This window comes from Chanodichthys erythropterus, chromosome 17 (genome assembly GCF_024489055.1).
Source record: "Chanodichthys erythropterus isolate Z2021 chromosome 17, ASM2448905v1, whole genome shotgun sequence".
NCBI classification, from domain to species: domain Eukaryota; kingdom Metazoa; phylum Chordata; class Actinopteri; order Cypriniformes; family Xenocyprididae; genus Chanodichthys; species Chanodichthys erythropterus.
The window spans coordinates 6,412,141-6,426,513 of record NC_090237.1 but is presented as its reverse complement, the minus strand read 5'-3'; the positions used below and the strand labels follow the sequence as shown (position 1 = coordinate 6,426,513).

At 34.8% G+C, this 14,373-nt stretch overlaps 1 protein-coding gene across 1 annotated transcript; it reads left to right on the top strand.

Annotated features, from left to right (window-relative positions):
- Positions 1 to 6,372: 6,372 nt before the first annotated feature.
- Positions 6,373 to 13,402, top strand: LOC137005226 (NACHT, LRR and PYD domains-containing protein 3-like). Its single transcript, XM_067366043.1, has 11 exons — positions 6,373 to 6,422; positions 6,737 to 6,850; positions 7,111 to 7,209; positions 7,404 to 7,502; positions 7,675 to 7,782; positions 10,306 to 12,069; positions 12,177 to 12,341; positions 12,439 to 12,549; positions 12,674 to 12,847; positions 12,938 to 13,111; positions 13,246 to 13,402. Exons 1-11 carry the CDS (start codon positions 6,373 to 6,375, stop codon positions 13,400 to 13,402), a joined length of 3,015 nt encoding a protein of 1,004 aa, XP_067222144.1.
- The last annotated feature ends 971 nt before the right edge of the window (positions 13,403 to 14,373 follow it).

Genomic DNA, 14,373 nt, shown 5'->3' with positions numbered 1-14,373 from the left:
GGGTCCATTATTCCTCGCCTGGGATCATGTAGAGCTCTTGAAGCTGCACTGAAACTGTAATTTGGACCTTCAACCCGTTGAACCCCTTTGAAGTCCACTATATGGAGAAAAATCCTGGAATGTTTTCCTCAAAAACCTTAATTTCTTTTCGACCGAAGAAAGAAAGACATGAACATCTTGGATGACATGGTGGTGAGTAGATTATCAGGAAATTTTAATTCTGAAGTGAACTATTCCTTTAAGTGTCTAAATACATCTTAAGGTTTGGTGCAATGGTGCAAACCTTTGATTAAACCATCGACGAGCTCTTCATTGATCTTATTGAAGTGCTCTAGTACCGTTTAAAACCAATTGAAAAGTGCATTTCGACTTTCGGAAAATAGGTTAGGCTCCAATCATTTTTTGGAACTCATGGTTGTGGGAGAACTCCATTCCATTTCTGTGTTGCACCAGACACTCAATGGGTTTGCCATCTGAGGCTACTAATACCTGGCTGGAGTACTATGTGACATAAAAGATGAAAAGAACATTCGCCACACAGACATGATGTGTTCCTCTTCACAGTAAGTTCTCACACTTAAAAGTTTCTTTGGAATGTCAAAGGTCAGTCTGCTCACTCGGTCAGGACTTCCACTCCTGTCAACAGATTCAGATATTTGAGGAGAGAGATTATAAGAGCCAGAACCAGAAATAAAGTAACAGAATTCTGTTGAAAGTTGGAGTGAACAACATATGTGCCAAGAACTCGAAATAGAGAGATGATCACAGCTGTCTTCACTGAGATTAATTTGAATCCAGCTCTGAAAGAGTGATTCAGATTTTCACAATAAAGCCAAAGACAACACAGACTAGTGTGTGTCACAGTGGTATATCTGGCATCTTCCTCTCTTCTCTAATCAACACGTTTTGCATGTGACCACTGAAAACCAGCAGGTCGTACAGGACACAACAGAGCAGACTGGTGTGTGTGTGTTTAAAAACAATGCACATCTATACAGTAGAGTTTCCTATATGCCTTCCACAAAATTAGAAAAACATGTTTCTGCTCTTAATGTGGATAATTCCCCATTCAATCCATTTCTGATGTATAAAATCAGTGAACGTCCTGTTTTGCTCAGAAAACTGTCAACGGAAGTAAAATAAGCTGCAAATGCTGTTTAATGTTGACTATAAAGTCACGAGGTCTACAGAATGAACACAGCAACAAAATAATCTTTTGTTTTCTAGTTTAAACATGCATAAAACAAGATATATTTACTTGAGAAGGAAATAGCATGAGATATGACATTGTTTACAGAAAAAAAATGTAATGAGGTTTTGCTAAAAAATAATAATAGTAATAAAAAAATTGCCAGTGGGGTAGAAAAATGAACTGAATTCAAAGGGAAAACAGCTTTATTCGTCTGACGCCCTAGGCAAAGAGTTTTTCTTGTTTAACCTCATTAAATTTACTTAATATCTCTTAAATTTTCACCAGAAATCCCACCATTACAAAGATCATTTCCTGTTCTGGCAGTGAAGATGCTCGTTTATTTATTTGTTATTTGTCTATGGATCGTTTGGCGTTATAAACGTTGGACTGACATTCTGCAGGAGTGAATGTAGACAAATTACAGCTCGTGGACGGCAGTACATCAGCTCACACATTCACAAACACAGTCACTCATTTGGCTGCGCTCTTTATTTGTCATGAATGCACCTGCTCTTCCTCATATTTATGGATTATGCAAATGTTTATCAAACTGACTGTTTAAAAAAAAAAAGAAGAGAAAAATCAAATACTCAACCACCTGATCTCTCCTTGTCATGGCACATTCCAGTACGCCTGGCTGCTCGTTGGTTCTAACAGGATTACGGTTCTGCAGGGGAGAACCGCAGGACGCTGCAGTGACCTGTGGAGAGATGAAATATGAGTGTGACGTGTTTCAGGAGGATGTCTCAAAGTGCACAACTCAAATGTTTCTTCTTAATTTGGGTTTTGATAGAGGTTTATAAGTTACATTTTAAGGATGAAGCCTGAAGCTATATTTAAGGCCACATTTTATAGTTGTATAAATATTTGCTTAAAATCCTAATAAAATATTACAAATGGCTGTAATTGACTTATAATTTATTCATTTATTTTTGCAGGAGTGAAACATTTGTTACCCTTTTCTGGAAATTCATCTGCATATTCATGACACCATTACTAGAAGAATTCTGAAAGAATTATTACATCATTGAGATGATCTCATGCCTCTGTCTCCAAGATGATGAATACGGACATCTGTTCTGTAAACAGCGCAATAAACACGTATGAGCCCCGACTGATGTGTAAAATTCAAATGAGTATCAGTAGTCAAATAAACAAAAAAAATTTAATTAACCAAAACTACTGTCTGTAATTCATAAAACTAGACTACAAAAGATGGAAAGTACACACTGTAAACAAACATAAAATGTGAGACCCATTCACACTTGGAACTGGGAGAGACCTTGGGATTGTCTTTAACAATCATTATCATCAGCAAACACTCTACATCGACATATTCAAAAGACCTTTTTCCAGTTTTATGATGAAAGCATAATGAGGTATATTGAGCTTATTATTTTTTAACGATATAAACTAACGCATGTGTTTATGTACGAGTTTTGTGCACGAAAACAGCTTTCTCCAGGATGACAGTAACAATTATGAACGAAATAATTTTTTTTAAAGGGGGTACCACACAGTTTCTGCCAATCTCATGTTAATCTTCAGTACCTATAGAGTAGTATAGCATCCTTCGTATCACCGGAAAGTCTTTAGTTTTATCATATTTATAAAATACGCTGTACGGAACCTTTCCGAAAACAGCTGAGTGCCTGGAGGCGTGTCCTGTGAGCGGAGCTAAAGAGTCACAAGCACGCACAACTTTACACAATCACATTATCCCTGGATACATTTTGAATCACTATAATGAATATAGTGTATAGTGAACGATGAATAATGAATTTATGAATTCACTACATTCGTATTGTTTACAATTATTGCCAACAAAACAGACATTTGATGCAGTTTTACTCACCACCTACAGTTCCGACTCATGACCGGGATCATTACCGCTCCATCTTTCAGTTTCAAACGATCTGTAAATCCAGTGTGGAACTGGGCCTTGTTTATTAAAATCATAAGCGCCGATCCTAAGGGCTCGAGCAGCCACGGAAAAACACGAGATATTCTCCATTCATTTTAACCAATAAAAAAGAAATTGCAACTATCAGTTTCTTCCAGGAGAAGTGCCCGTCCAAGGAACTCCGACCTTGTTTACATCACTCAGGCACATATTTGAAAAAAAGATCTCAAATCCTGTAATTTTTTGGCACAGCAATACTCCGTCATTCGTCCAACTCGTGTTTTGAAACTTTGGCCACGTTTAGCATGAGAATCCAACTCTTTAACAGTGTAAATAAGTTAGAATACATGAAACAGCATTATATCCCCCCTTTAAATAAAACAATGCTGCAATCACTACTATCATGACAACAAACCCTTTGCACGCCACAAACATCCTTCAAACTCGAAACAGATTGGAAACAATTGTTGCAAGATTAATTATAGCACAATACACAAGATTTAAAAAAAAAAGCAAAACAAAAATTCATCAAAACACACTGACTATGCAGTCTCTGAAAATTTACATGATTAGGTCTACCCTTAATTTAGATCTTAAAAGACTTATTGAAGTGTGGCTGGTTATCTTTTAAGATAACATAAAATCTGTCATGAGCAAATCCCTGTTTTTCTATACAAAATTTGTTTGGAAAAACATTGAATTTTTAAACAAAATATAAAAATGTTCAACATTCAAAATAGCTTATGAACTTTCCAGTTTAGAGGGCAGTGAGTCATAATGATTATATTAACACTGCAAATACAGTGGCATGAAAAAGTATGTGAACCCCTTGCAGAATCTGTGAAAATGAGAATTATTTTAATAAAATAAGAGGGATAATAAAAAAAATGCATGCTATTTTTTGTTTAGTACTGTCCTGAGTAAGATATTTTACATAAAAGATGTTTGCATTTAGTTCACAAGACAAAACAGTAGCTGAATTTATTAAAATAACCCCATTCATATGTGAACCATTGATTCTCAATAATGTGTGTGGTTACCTGAGTTTTCACCCCACGACTCTTAATGCATCGTGTTTCCTTCTGGAGCATCAGTGAATGTTTGAACCTTTTTTAATAGTTGAGTTTGAGTCCCTCAATTGTCCTCAGTGTGAAAACACAGATCTCAAAATCCTACAGTCACTGCTGGAAAGGGTTCAAATATGCAAAAAAAGACTATGTTTATGTATATGGCTGTTTTCCGTATGAGGTACTCTTCTGAGTGAGTGCTAACGTTGTACATTTTCTGTCGCTGTTTGTGGAGATTAAAGAGTTCAGTCTCTCTGGAATTATTGTCTTTTGTGTTAATTCGGCACAACACCACAATAATCCACATGTAAAACTATGTGCAGCACACGTTATGGTAAGAGGCGTGACCTTTCTGGGCAAGGAGTGCTAAGCTGCTGTCGAATCACAACACAGGAACTGCTGGCACAATCAGAACTCGTTACGTATTTCTGAAGGAGGGACTTCATAAAACAAGGAAGTCATCAGCCCATTTTTATGACAGTGGAAACAGCGGTATACAGATAAGTAAATTATGTGAAAAATACTGTGTTTTTTTTACACGCGAACACATGAACACATGTTATATTGCACACTATAAACACAATCAAAGCTTCAAAAAAACACGAAAAACGGGACCTTTAATCTAAACCCTGTCTGGGAAAACGAGCCTTAATGTTTTATAGCAGTGGTTTTCAATCAAACTTAAAGGATTAGTTCACTTTCTAATTAAAATTTTCTGATAATTTACTCACCCCCAAGTCATCCAAGATGTTCATGTCTTTCTTTCTTAGATTAAAATTAGGGTTTTCGATGAAAACGTTCCAGGATTTTTCTCCATATAATGGACTTCAATGGGCACCAAACGGTTGAAGGTCAAAATTACAGTTTCAGTGCAGCTTCAAAGGGCTCTACATGATCCCACAGGAGGAATGCGGGTCTTATCTAGAGAAATCCCTGCTCATTTTCAAAAAAAAAAAAAAAATTGATAAAAGTTTTAACAATACATGCTCATCTTGAACTAGCTGTCTTCTTCTCTATTAGAATTACAGCAGTGTAGACGCTGCTAAGTGTATTACTGCCCTCCTCAGGTCAAAGTTTGAACTAATTGTTATATACTGTACTTGCACTAGCATATTGTATATGACAATTTAGTTCAAACTTTGACCTGTGGAGGGCAGTAATACACTTAGCACTTCTAACAGAGAAGAAGAAGAGAGCTAAATCAAGATGAGCATTTATTGTTAAACGTATAAAATAAAATAAAAATGTAGAAAATGAGGGATGGTTTCTCCAAACAAGACCCTAATTTCTCGTCTGGGATCGCTGTTATCTGTAATCTGTAAAATTAAATATTTTATTTTATTTTAGACTGAAGAAAGAAAGACATGAACATCTTGGATGACATGGGGGTGAGTAAATTATCAGGACATTTAAATTTGAAAGTGAACTAATCCTTTAACAGTACTTTGGTGCATATTCATCTGCCACTTGGTAATATTTCATATTCATATTTATATTTATAAATATAATTTCATATTTATACAGTTGCCCAGTATCTGCTCCATCTGTTAGGCTGATGAATCACAAACCTGTGCATTTCATAGAAGATTTACAGTAGCTCCTCCTTCACAGGACAGGTAAGCAGTGAGAAAAAGGAAAGCACCATCATTCTGTTGTTTCTCAAAGACAGTGAGTGGAATCCAGAGCACACATGGTAAGTACAACTGCACAGACTGAGAGAAAAATGTTGGATAGATTACATTAGGCAGGATTAATCATTCTGAGTTAAAGAGTAAAGACTAAAATACATTTGACACTGTCTAATCATTTTCAGTTATATTATTTGCAGAATGCATTCAAGTTTAAGTGTTTAAGTGAAAATCCCCAAATAAATGCTATGCTTCAACTACAACAATCTAATTTTAGGATCATAAAGTGTGTGTATTTATTTTTAGTCAGACACTGTGAAACAGTCAAAACCTTACACAACATGAATATATGTGAACTAAATAACTACACCAGGAAATATCTTTAAAGACAACTCTTAAACCAGTCAAACCGGATTCTGTTTGTGTCTTTCATTGCTTTTCTTCCTCATTCTCAGTCATTTGTTTCATAATGTATTTGAGAGACTAAAAGATTGTTTTTTATTTATTTGTCTTTATTTGATTATGATGGACACAGACTTTAAAAAAAAATTGTTCAGCATTTAGAAAAACACAAACACCATAATGAATGCTGAAGAAGACACTGATTATCACACTTGTGATGGAGAGAAAAGGTGAGAAATATATATATATATATATATATATATATATATATATATATATATATATATATATATATATATGTTTATTACTTGTACAAGCATCATATTTATATAGATATAAATCAAATATAAATGAATATTTATATAATATATATATAAATGAAGAAGCATATTCTTTAAATTTATATGCTTAAGAGACAGATCAAAACAAATTCAGTTCAAACCAACTCAAATTTTATTACAAAAGGCATTGATGATATTAATATAATCTGAGTGAAAGAGATGTTGAATTGCTCTGAACTCTGGACTTGTGTTGTATCTGACAGTGTTCAGCGGGAAAGATCACATTCACCTGATCCCAGTGTTTTATCCATGAAGAGCGACAAATCAATGAAAACACCAATTCAGTTAAAAAATGGAGACTCTCAGTTTAACCAAAGGTAAATCCAATTATATTTATGTTTGCATGTGGCTTAGAATACCTGTGTTGCTTTTTATTCTACAGTAGCAAGATAAAAATAATGCAATTTCTTTGCAAATAACCTTTCATTAATAAAGATTAATAAAACCATTTTTTTATGTATTTGAACATAATATTCAACTTTAGAGAGATATAGATTAATGAAACAAATTTTTTTGTTGACAAGGACAATCTTTAACTTTCGAGAAAAAGGTTGTTGTTTTTCAGGTCTCTGGAGAGATCAGATTCAGCTGTTTCCAGTGTTTTGTCCATGAAAAGTGACAAATCAATGAAAACACCAATTCAGTTCAAAAATCAAGATTCTCTGCTTGATCAAAGGTAAATAGAACTATTTTTATGTGATATAGCTTTGATGATTTTGGCAATATTATGACATAAAACTAAAATTTTGCTTTCAAATAATACAGTATTTTCCTTAACAAATCTTGATGAAATTGATTTTTACTTGGAAGCACATAATCGTTGTTCAATGGTGAGATGAATTATGTTGTATTTCGCAGTTCTGAGGAGAGATCACATTCAACTGATCCCAGTGTTTGGTCCCTGAAAAGTGACAAATCAATGAAAACACCAATTCAGTTAAAGGATGGAGATCTTATAAATGATAAAAGGTGAATACAGTAACAATGTTTTTAAATTACCTACGCTTTTAGTGCTATTGTGAGATAGACAAAACTAAGTTTGCTTGCAAATTCTATTTTTCTTAAAAAAATTTTGACACCATCTTTTATAGGCTAGAAAATAATGATTTTGAACTACAGTGAGATGGTTGTTGTTTTTCAGTTCTGAGAGATCACATTCATCAAAACCCAGTGTTTTGTCACTGAAAAGTGACAAATCAATGAAAATACCAATTCAGTTAAAAAATGGATATTCTCTGATTGATCAGAGGTAAATCTATTTATCTTTTATGTCCACATGCTATAGCTGTGATAACTGTAGCCTACAGTTATAAATAAGACTTTTTTGTGAATTTTTAAAAAGGTTTTTTTTTTTCTCAATCCCTTACACACAATCACATTATATTATTTAACCATTACTTTATTTCTGAAATCAAAGATGCATTTCTCAAATCTATAAAAATTCTTAACCTATTTTCACTTATTTTTCAAATAAATATATATATATATAGTCAGACCAAAATGTATTCAGACACCTTGAACATTTAATTCATTAATACAGTTTATTCACTATAGTTTTACAAAATGGTAATAAAAATATGAGAAGATCTCAGTTAAACTGACTGAACTAACGGTGCACTTGATTTGACTTTATTTTGCTATCCTCACTCACATAAATAAACTATAGTGTCCTGCACCCACTAGTAAAAATATATCAAATCTGAATAATTTTTGGTTTGACTGTATATTGTAGTTCTGTATATATTTTGAAATGTATCTAAGCAATGGAAAGAAAACTCAAATCAATCTGAATTTAATTTTCATTAATAGTTCATGTCTTTTTCAGTTCCCAAGAAATATCAAATTTACCTGATCCCAGTGCAACACAAAAGACAATTCACTGGAGAGATGAAACAAATCTACCACATCAAAGGTATTGTTTCATTCTGATAACCTGCTGATGTTCATTCACGTTAAAGGGTGCTGTTATGTGCTCCCCAGGTCAGAGAGGGTGAACGGGGGTCTGATGACTCACCATGTCATTCACAGTGAATAAGGATGAGTATAGATGATTTGCTGTTAACTCTCACCTCCTGCAGCGTTTAAGAAATTAACAGAAGGGCATCTCCGACTTCCAGAGGTGGGAAGTCCAGGGGTCAGAGAGTAAAAGTCCTGCCATATTTTTATTCCACCCACTGAAGCATTAATGAGATAAATAGGTGTTTAATTGAGTGATGATTGACAATTATTGAAGACAACTAATGATAACAAGCAGAATCACCAAAGGAGAAAATCACTATTTTTAAGTTACCATCATTGAGGTCAAGGTTTGTTTTAGTTGAGCTCTTGATCCTTGACTTTTTAATATTAGATTTTGTTTGGGCAGTTTTAACTGCATTAAAACCAAAGTTAAAAGATGATCAGGTGGTGTTGGTTATGTTTTCACATAATCATTATTTGATCTGAATAACTGAACTAATTTAGAGCCCAATCTTATATTTACATGACTAATTACAGCAGCACTGTGATTCCACAGCAGAAGATCAACTTTATCAATACAAACTTTTTTTTGAAAGTTATCCTTATCACACACACACACACACACACAATAATTATTTTAGGCACACACAGACATCAAGAATCAGCGTATGAATCTCAACAACGGTGACAGGCAACATATTCTGATCAACAGATCAACTCTGAACATTAGAAAACAAGCTACTAAAAAGTCACAGAAAAACAGCAAAATTTAAATAGTGAGAATAAAGAAAATTACTAAGACAATTCAGCTCATAATTTATTCATGCAGCAATGCATGATGGGAGGCATGGATGAATTTTGTTTGGTGGCACCCAGAATGCATTGAAACATGCTTTATTACTCTCACCACTGTTGAGATTCACAGACTGATTCTTGATGTCGGTGTGTTTCAATAAAGTTTTTTTTTTTTTAATCAGAACTTAAAAAAAATATATCTATATTTTTGTATTGTAAAAGTTGATCTTCTGCTGTAGAATCACAGTGCTGCCGTAATCAACATTGTAAAGCTAACTAAGATTGGGCTCAAAATGAAGTCAGTGATTCAGATCAAATAATGATTATGTGAAAACATAACCAACACCACCTGATCATCCTTTAACTTTGCTTGTCTGGTCGGTTTTATTTAAAACTGCCCAAACAATATCTAATATTAAAAAGTTAAGGGTCAAGAGCTCAGCTAAAACAAACTCTGACCTCGATGATGGTAACTTAAAAATTGTGATTTTCTCCTTTGGTGATTCTGCTTGTTATCATCAGTTGTCTTCAATAATGGTCAATCATCACTCAATTAAACACTTATTTATCTAATTAATGCTTCAGTGGGTGGAATAAAACTATGGCAGGACTTTTACTCTCTGACCCCTGGACTTCCCACCTCTGCTGATCTCTCACATGATCTGTTTTTGAAAAATGAGAAATAACACATAGTTAAACAAAATTTAAGTCATTATTCAATTAATACTGTATCTCACTTATGAGAATCAACACTTGTATTTTTAGCAATTTGTTCAAATAGAGAAGGAAAAATCTTCATTAGTAGAAAAAAGCAATCTAATTAAAATAGTCTCATAAAAAATTATTGCAGATATTATAAAAGAGGAAATACATGATATTGTGTTTAAGATATTTATAAATCAATTGGTATTGTTTGAATATTATAAAAAAAAAAATCAAGTTTACACTTAACCATATATGTAGCCTACATAGACTATATGCTCTGTAGTTTTATTATTTGATTCTGTTGTTTTTACAGACATGATGCTCCTCATCCAGAGATCCAACAAAGATTAAAATCTGAAATGAAAATGAAGCATCTGTACATTATTGAAGGGCTGGCAAAGCAGGGAAACCCAACACTCCTGAATGAGATCTACACCGATCTCTACATCACAGAGGGTGGGAATACAGAGATCAGTAATGAGCATGAAATTAAAAGGATTGAAAAAACATTAAAGATTGCAGCAGGAGTTACAATACCAATAAAATGCAATGACATCTTTAGACCTTTACCTGGACAAGACAAACCCATCAGAACTGTGCTGACAAAGGGAGTCGCTGGCATTGGAAAAACAGTCTCTGTGCAGAAGTTCATCCTGGACTGGGCTGAAGGGAAAGAGAATCAAGATGTCCAGCTCATATTTCCACTTCCTTTTAGAGAGATCAATTTGATGAAGCACAAAACACTCAGTCTTTCAGATCTTCTTCATGTCTTTTTCCCTGGAACAAAAGAAATGGAAATATCCAGTGACAAATATAATGTGTTGTTCATCTTTGATGGTCTGGACGAGTGTCGTCTGTCTCTGGATTTTCAGAGCGATGTGAGGTTGTGTGATGTAAGTGAATCAGCCTCAGTGGACGTGCTGCTGACGAACCTCATTGTGGGGAATCTGCTTCCCTCTGCTCTCATCTGGATCACCTCCAGACCAGCAGCAGCTGATCTCGTCCCCTCTGAGTGTGTCCATCGAGTGACAGAGGTACGAGGCTTCAATGAGCCACAGAAGGAGGAATACTTCAGGAAGAGAATCAGTGATCAGAGTCTGGCCAATACAATCATCACACACCTGAAGTCATTAAGGAGCCTCTACATCATGTGCCACATCCCAGTGTTCTGCTGGATCTCAGCCGCTGTTCTAGAGAAGATGTTGAGCAAAGCAGAGAGTGGAGAGATTCCCAAGACTCTCACTCAAATGTATACACACTTCCTGATGACACAGATTAGCATCAAAGATACAAAGTATACTGAGGAGGAGGACAAAGACAAAGAGATGATTCTCAAACTAGGGAAACTGGCATATGAGCAACTGGAAAGAGGCAATGTGATCTTCTATGAGGAAGACCTGAGAGAGTGTGGCATTGATGTGACAGAAGCATCAGTGTACTCAGGATTGTGCACTCAGATCTTCAGAGAGGAGTTTGGCTGGTATCAGGGGAAAGTGTTCTGCTTTGTTCATCTGAGCATTCAGGAACATCTAGCGGCTCTATATGTGCACCTCTACTTCCACAACAGTGGCAAAAATGTGCTTGAAGAAGGCGAAGTAAAAGAATCAGAAATTAATGTGACAGAGTCAATCATACTCAAATGTGCAGTTGATAAAACTCTAGAAAGTAAGAATGGACACCTCGATCTCTTTCTTCGCTTTCTCATGGGATTTTCAATGGAGTCAAATCAGGTCCTCATAGAAAGTTTTTTTAAGAAAAGAAAAATCATCCCCCAGAACACAGTGAAAATTACTGAGTATCTCAAGAAAAAGATAAAAACCTGTTGTCCAGAAACGAGTATCCTTCTGTTCCACTGTTTAAATGAACTTAATGATCATTCTCTAAATGATGAAATCCAAAAGTACATAATCTCAGGAAAAGTTGAAGACATCCAGTCCCAAGAACTTGGGTTGGCTTTAATGTTCATTTTAATGACATCAGATGAGAAGTTTGACGAGTTTGAACTACTTAAATTTGGTAAATCAGATGATTTCCTTAAGTGGCTGCATCCTGTGATCAAGCTATCTACAAAGGCCCGGTGAGCACTTTTTGTAACTTATTATGTGTGTGAATGCAACAAATTGTTAATATTCAATGAAAAAGCAAAAAAAAAAAAAAAAAAAAAAAACTTACTTACTCTTCCAGGTTGAATGACTGTAATATCACGGAAAGAGGCTGTCCAGTGCTGTCTACGCTTCTTTCATCACAATCCAATGTGACAAAGCTGGATCTGAGCCACAACAACCTGCAGGACTCAGGAGTAGAAATACTCAGTGTCGGAGTAAAGAAATCATATTACGCTAAACCAATGTATGCTTCCATAGAGTAAAGTTAAATATTACAACATTATATTACACATAAACTATTTACATTGAAAATATTTACTGAAATGTTTCTGACACTTCAGAATGAATGAATGGTTCAGTCCAAATGATCCAAACAATCAGCACAAGTATGAAGATTTTATAAGTCTCACTGCTGGACTACAGGACATGGAGTGTAGACTGAAATCTTTGAAGTAGGTTGTTTTTTTTTTTGTTTTTGTTTTTTTTAAAAGACTAATAAATGTGTCTGTATCATGCAAATTGTGCGACATGGATTTTTGCCATTAGATTGAGACAACATATGTATTTTCTCTGTAGTCTGAAGAACTGTGGAGTAACAGAAAAAGGCTGTGATTTCCTGAGCTCAGCTCTGAGATTAAATCCTTCACATTTGAAAGTGCTGGACTTGAGCTGGAACAACATAGGGGATTCAGGAGTGAAACATCTCTGTGCTTCTCTAGAGAAAGTTCAGTGCACACTGGAAATACTGAAGTGAGTTATAGCACAACATAATATACTGACTGTGAGATAAACATACCTATGTTTGAACCACATTCCATTGAGGTCAGAATGATTTCTCAGGTTGAACAAATGTGGAATGACAGAGGAAAGCTGCACTGCTCTGGCTTCAGCTCTCAGCTCAAAGACCTCCAGTCTGACAGATCTGGATCTGTGTATTAATGATCTACAAGACTCGGGTGTGAAGAAGCTCTGTGTCGGACTGCAGAATCCTCACTGTAAACTAGATAAGTTGAGGTAAATGTCTGAAAAAATCTTATTTATTGCAATATCAAATCCAAAGCCATTGAAATCTGGTTAAGCAACTGTTAAACTAGGTAGTAACAGCAAACGACTGACCTGTGCTAACAAATCCACTCTGCTCTCTTCAGGCTGTCCAACTGTAATGTTACACATGAAGGTGTGATGGTACTGACCGAAGCTCTGAAATCAAATCCATCCCACCTGAAAGAGCTTGATCTGCTTGAGAATGATCTCGAAGAGTCAGACCTGAATGTGCTCTCCATGATACTGGACAAGTCATCATAAAACAGAAAAAAAAAAACAACACTAACACAAATCTTTAGAAAGACACCTCTAGAAAGTAACATTTAAGCTTTGATATTTTTTCTGAATTATATACACATGTATATACTGTGTGTGTTTAATAAACATCAAGCATACCACATACAAACCAGTTGTTAAAGTTTATTATCTAGATACAAAACACAATCATTTATGGTGATACATAAATAGCACCAAAAGAAGTAGTAGAAACTATAAAAAATGAAAAGAACTCATTTACCTGTTTTATTGTTTTTTTATGTTCTACTGCTTACAATGAGACTGACGGATCTGAGTGGACTGCTCTCAACAGGGCTTTTCACACTTGTAATATTTAACACTGGGTCATTCTGAACCCTGGTTAAACAGTATCCTGGGTTATCTTGATTCACATTTCACACTGCTCATAATTTACCCAGTGTTAAAAATTAATCATGGTATCCATAAGCTGACATTTCACACTGAACATTCCTAAACCTTGGGTTAACGTACTTCGCATGTTTGCAGTGTCAGTGTCATTGATTGAATGAATGCAGTGTAAGTCATGTTTAGAAAAAGGCTCTTACATTGCACATAATTTCTATATTATATATTGCCAACTGTACTTATAAGTTTATACTGAATTAATTTTTACAGACTATAAAGGAAAGAATGAAACAACCATTCTTACTGGTGATAATCTGGGGCAAATTGCATAGACTGTCAACAGAGGGCTAGAAATCACTCAGAATTCATCAAAAATATTTTAATTTGTGTTCCGAAGATGAATGAAAGTCTTAGAGGTCTGGAACAACATGAGGATGAATAAATTATGACAGAATTTTTATTTTTGGGTGAACTATACCTTTAAGTGCAATGTGAAAAGCCCTAAGCTGCATCTAAAATCGAATACTTCTCTACTATAGTACAGTACAGTATGTTGCGAAAAACAGTATGTGACAAAAGAAAGTAACCAC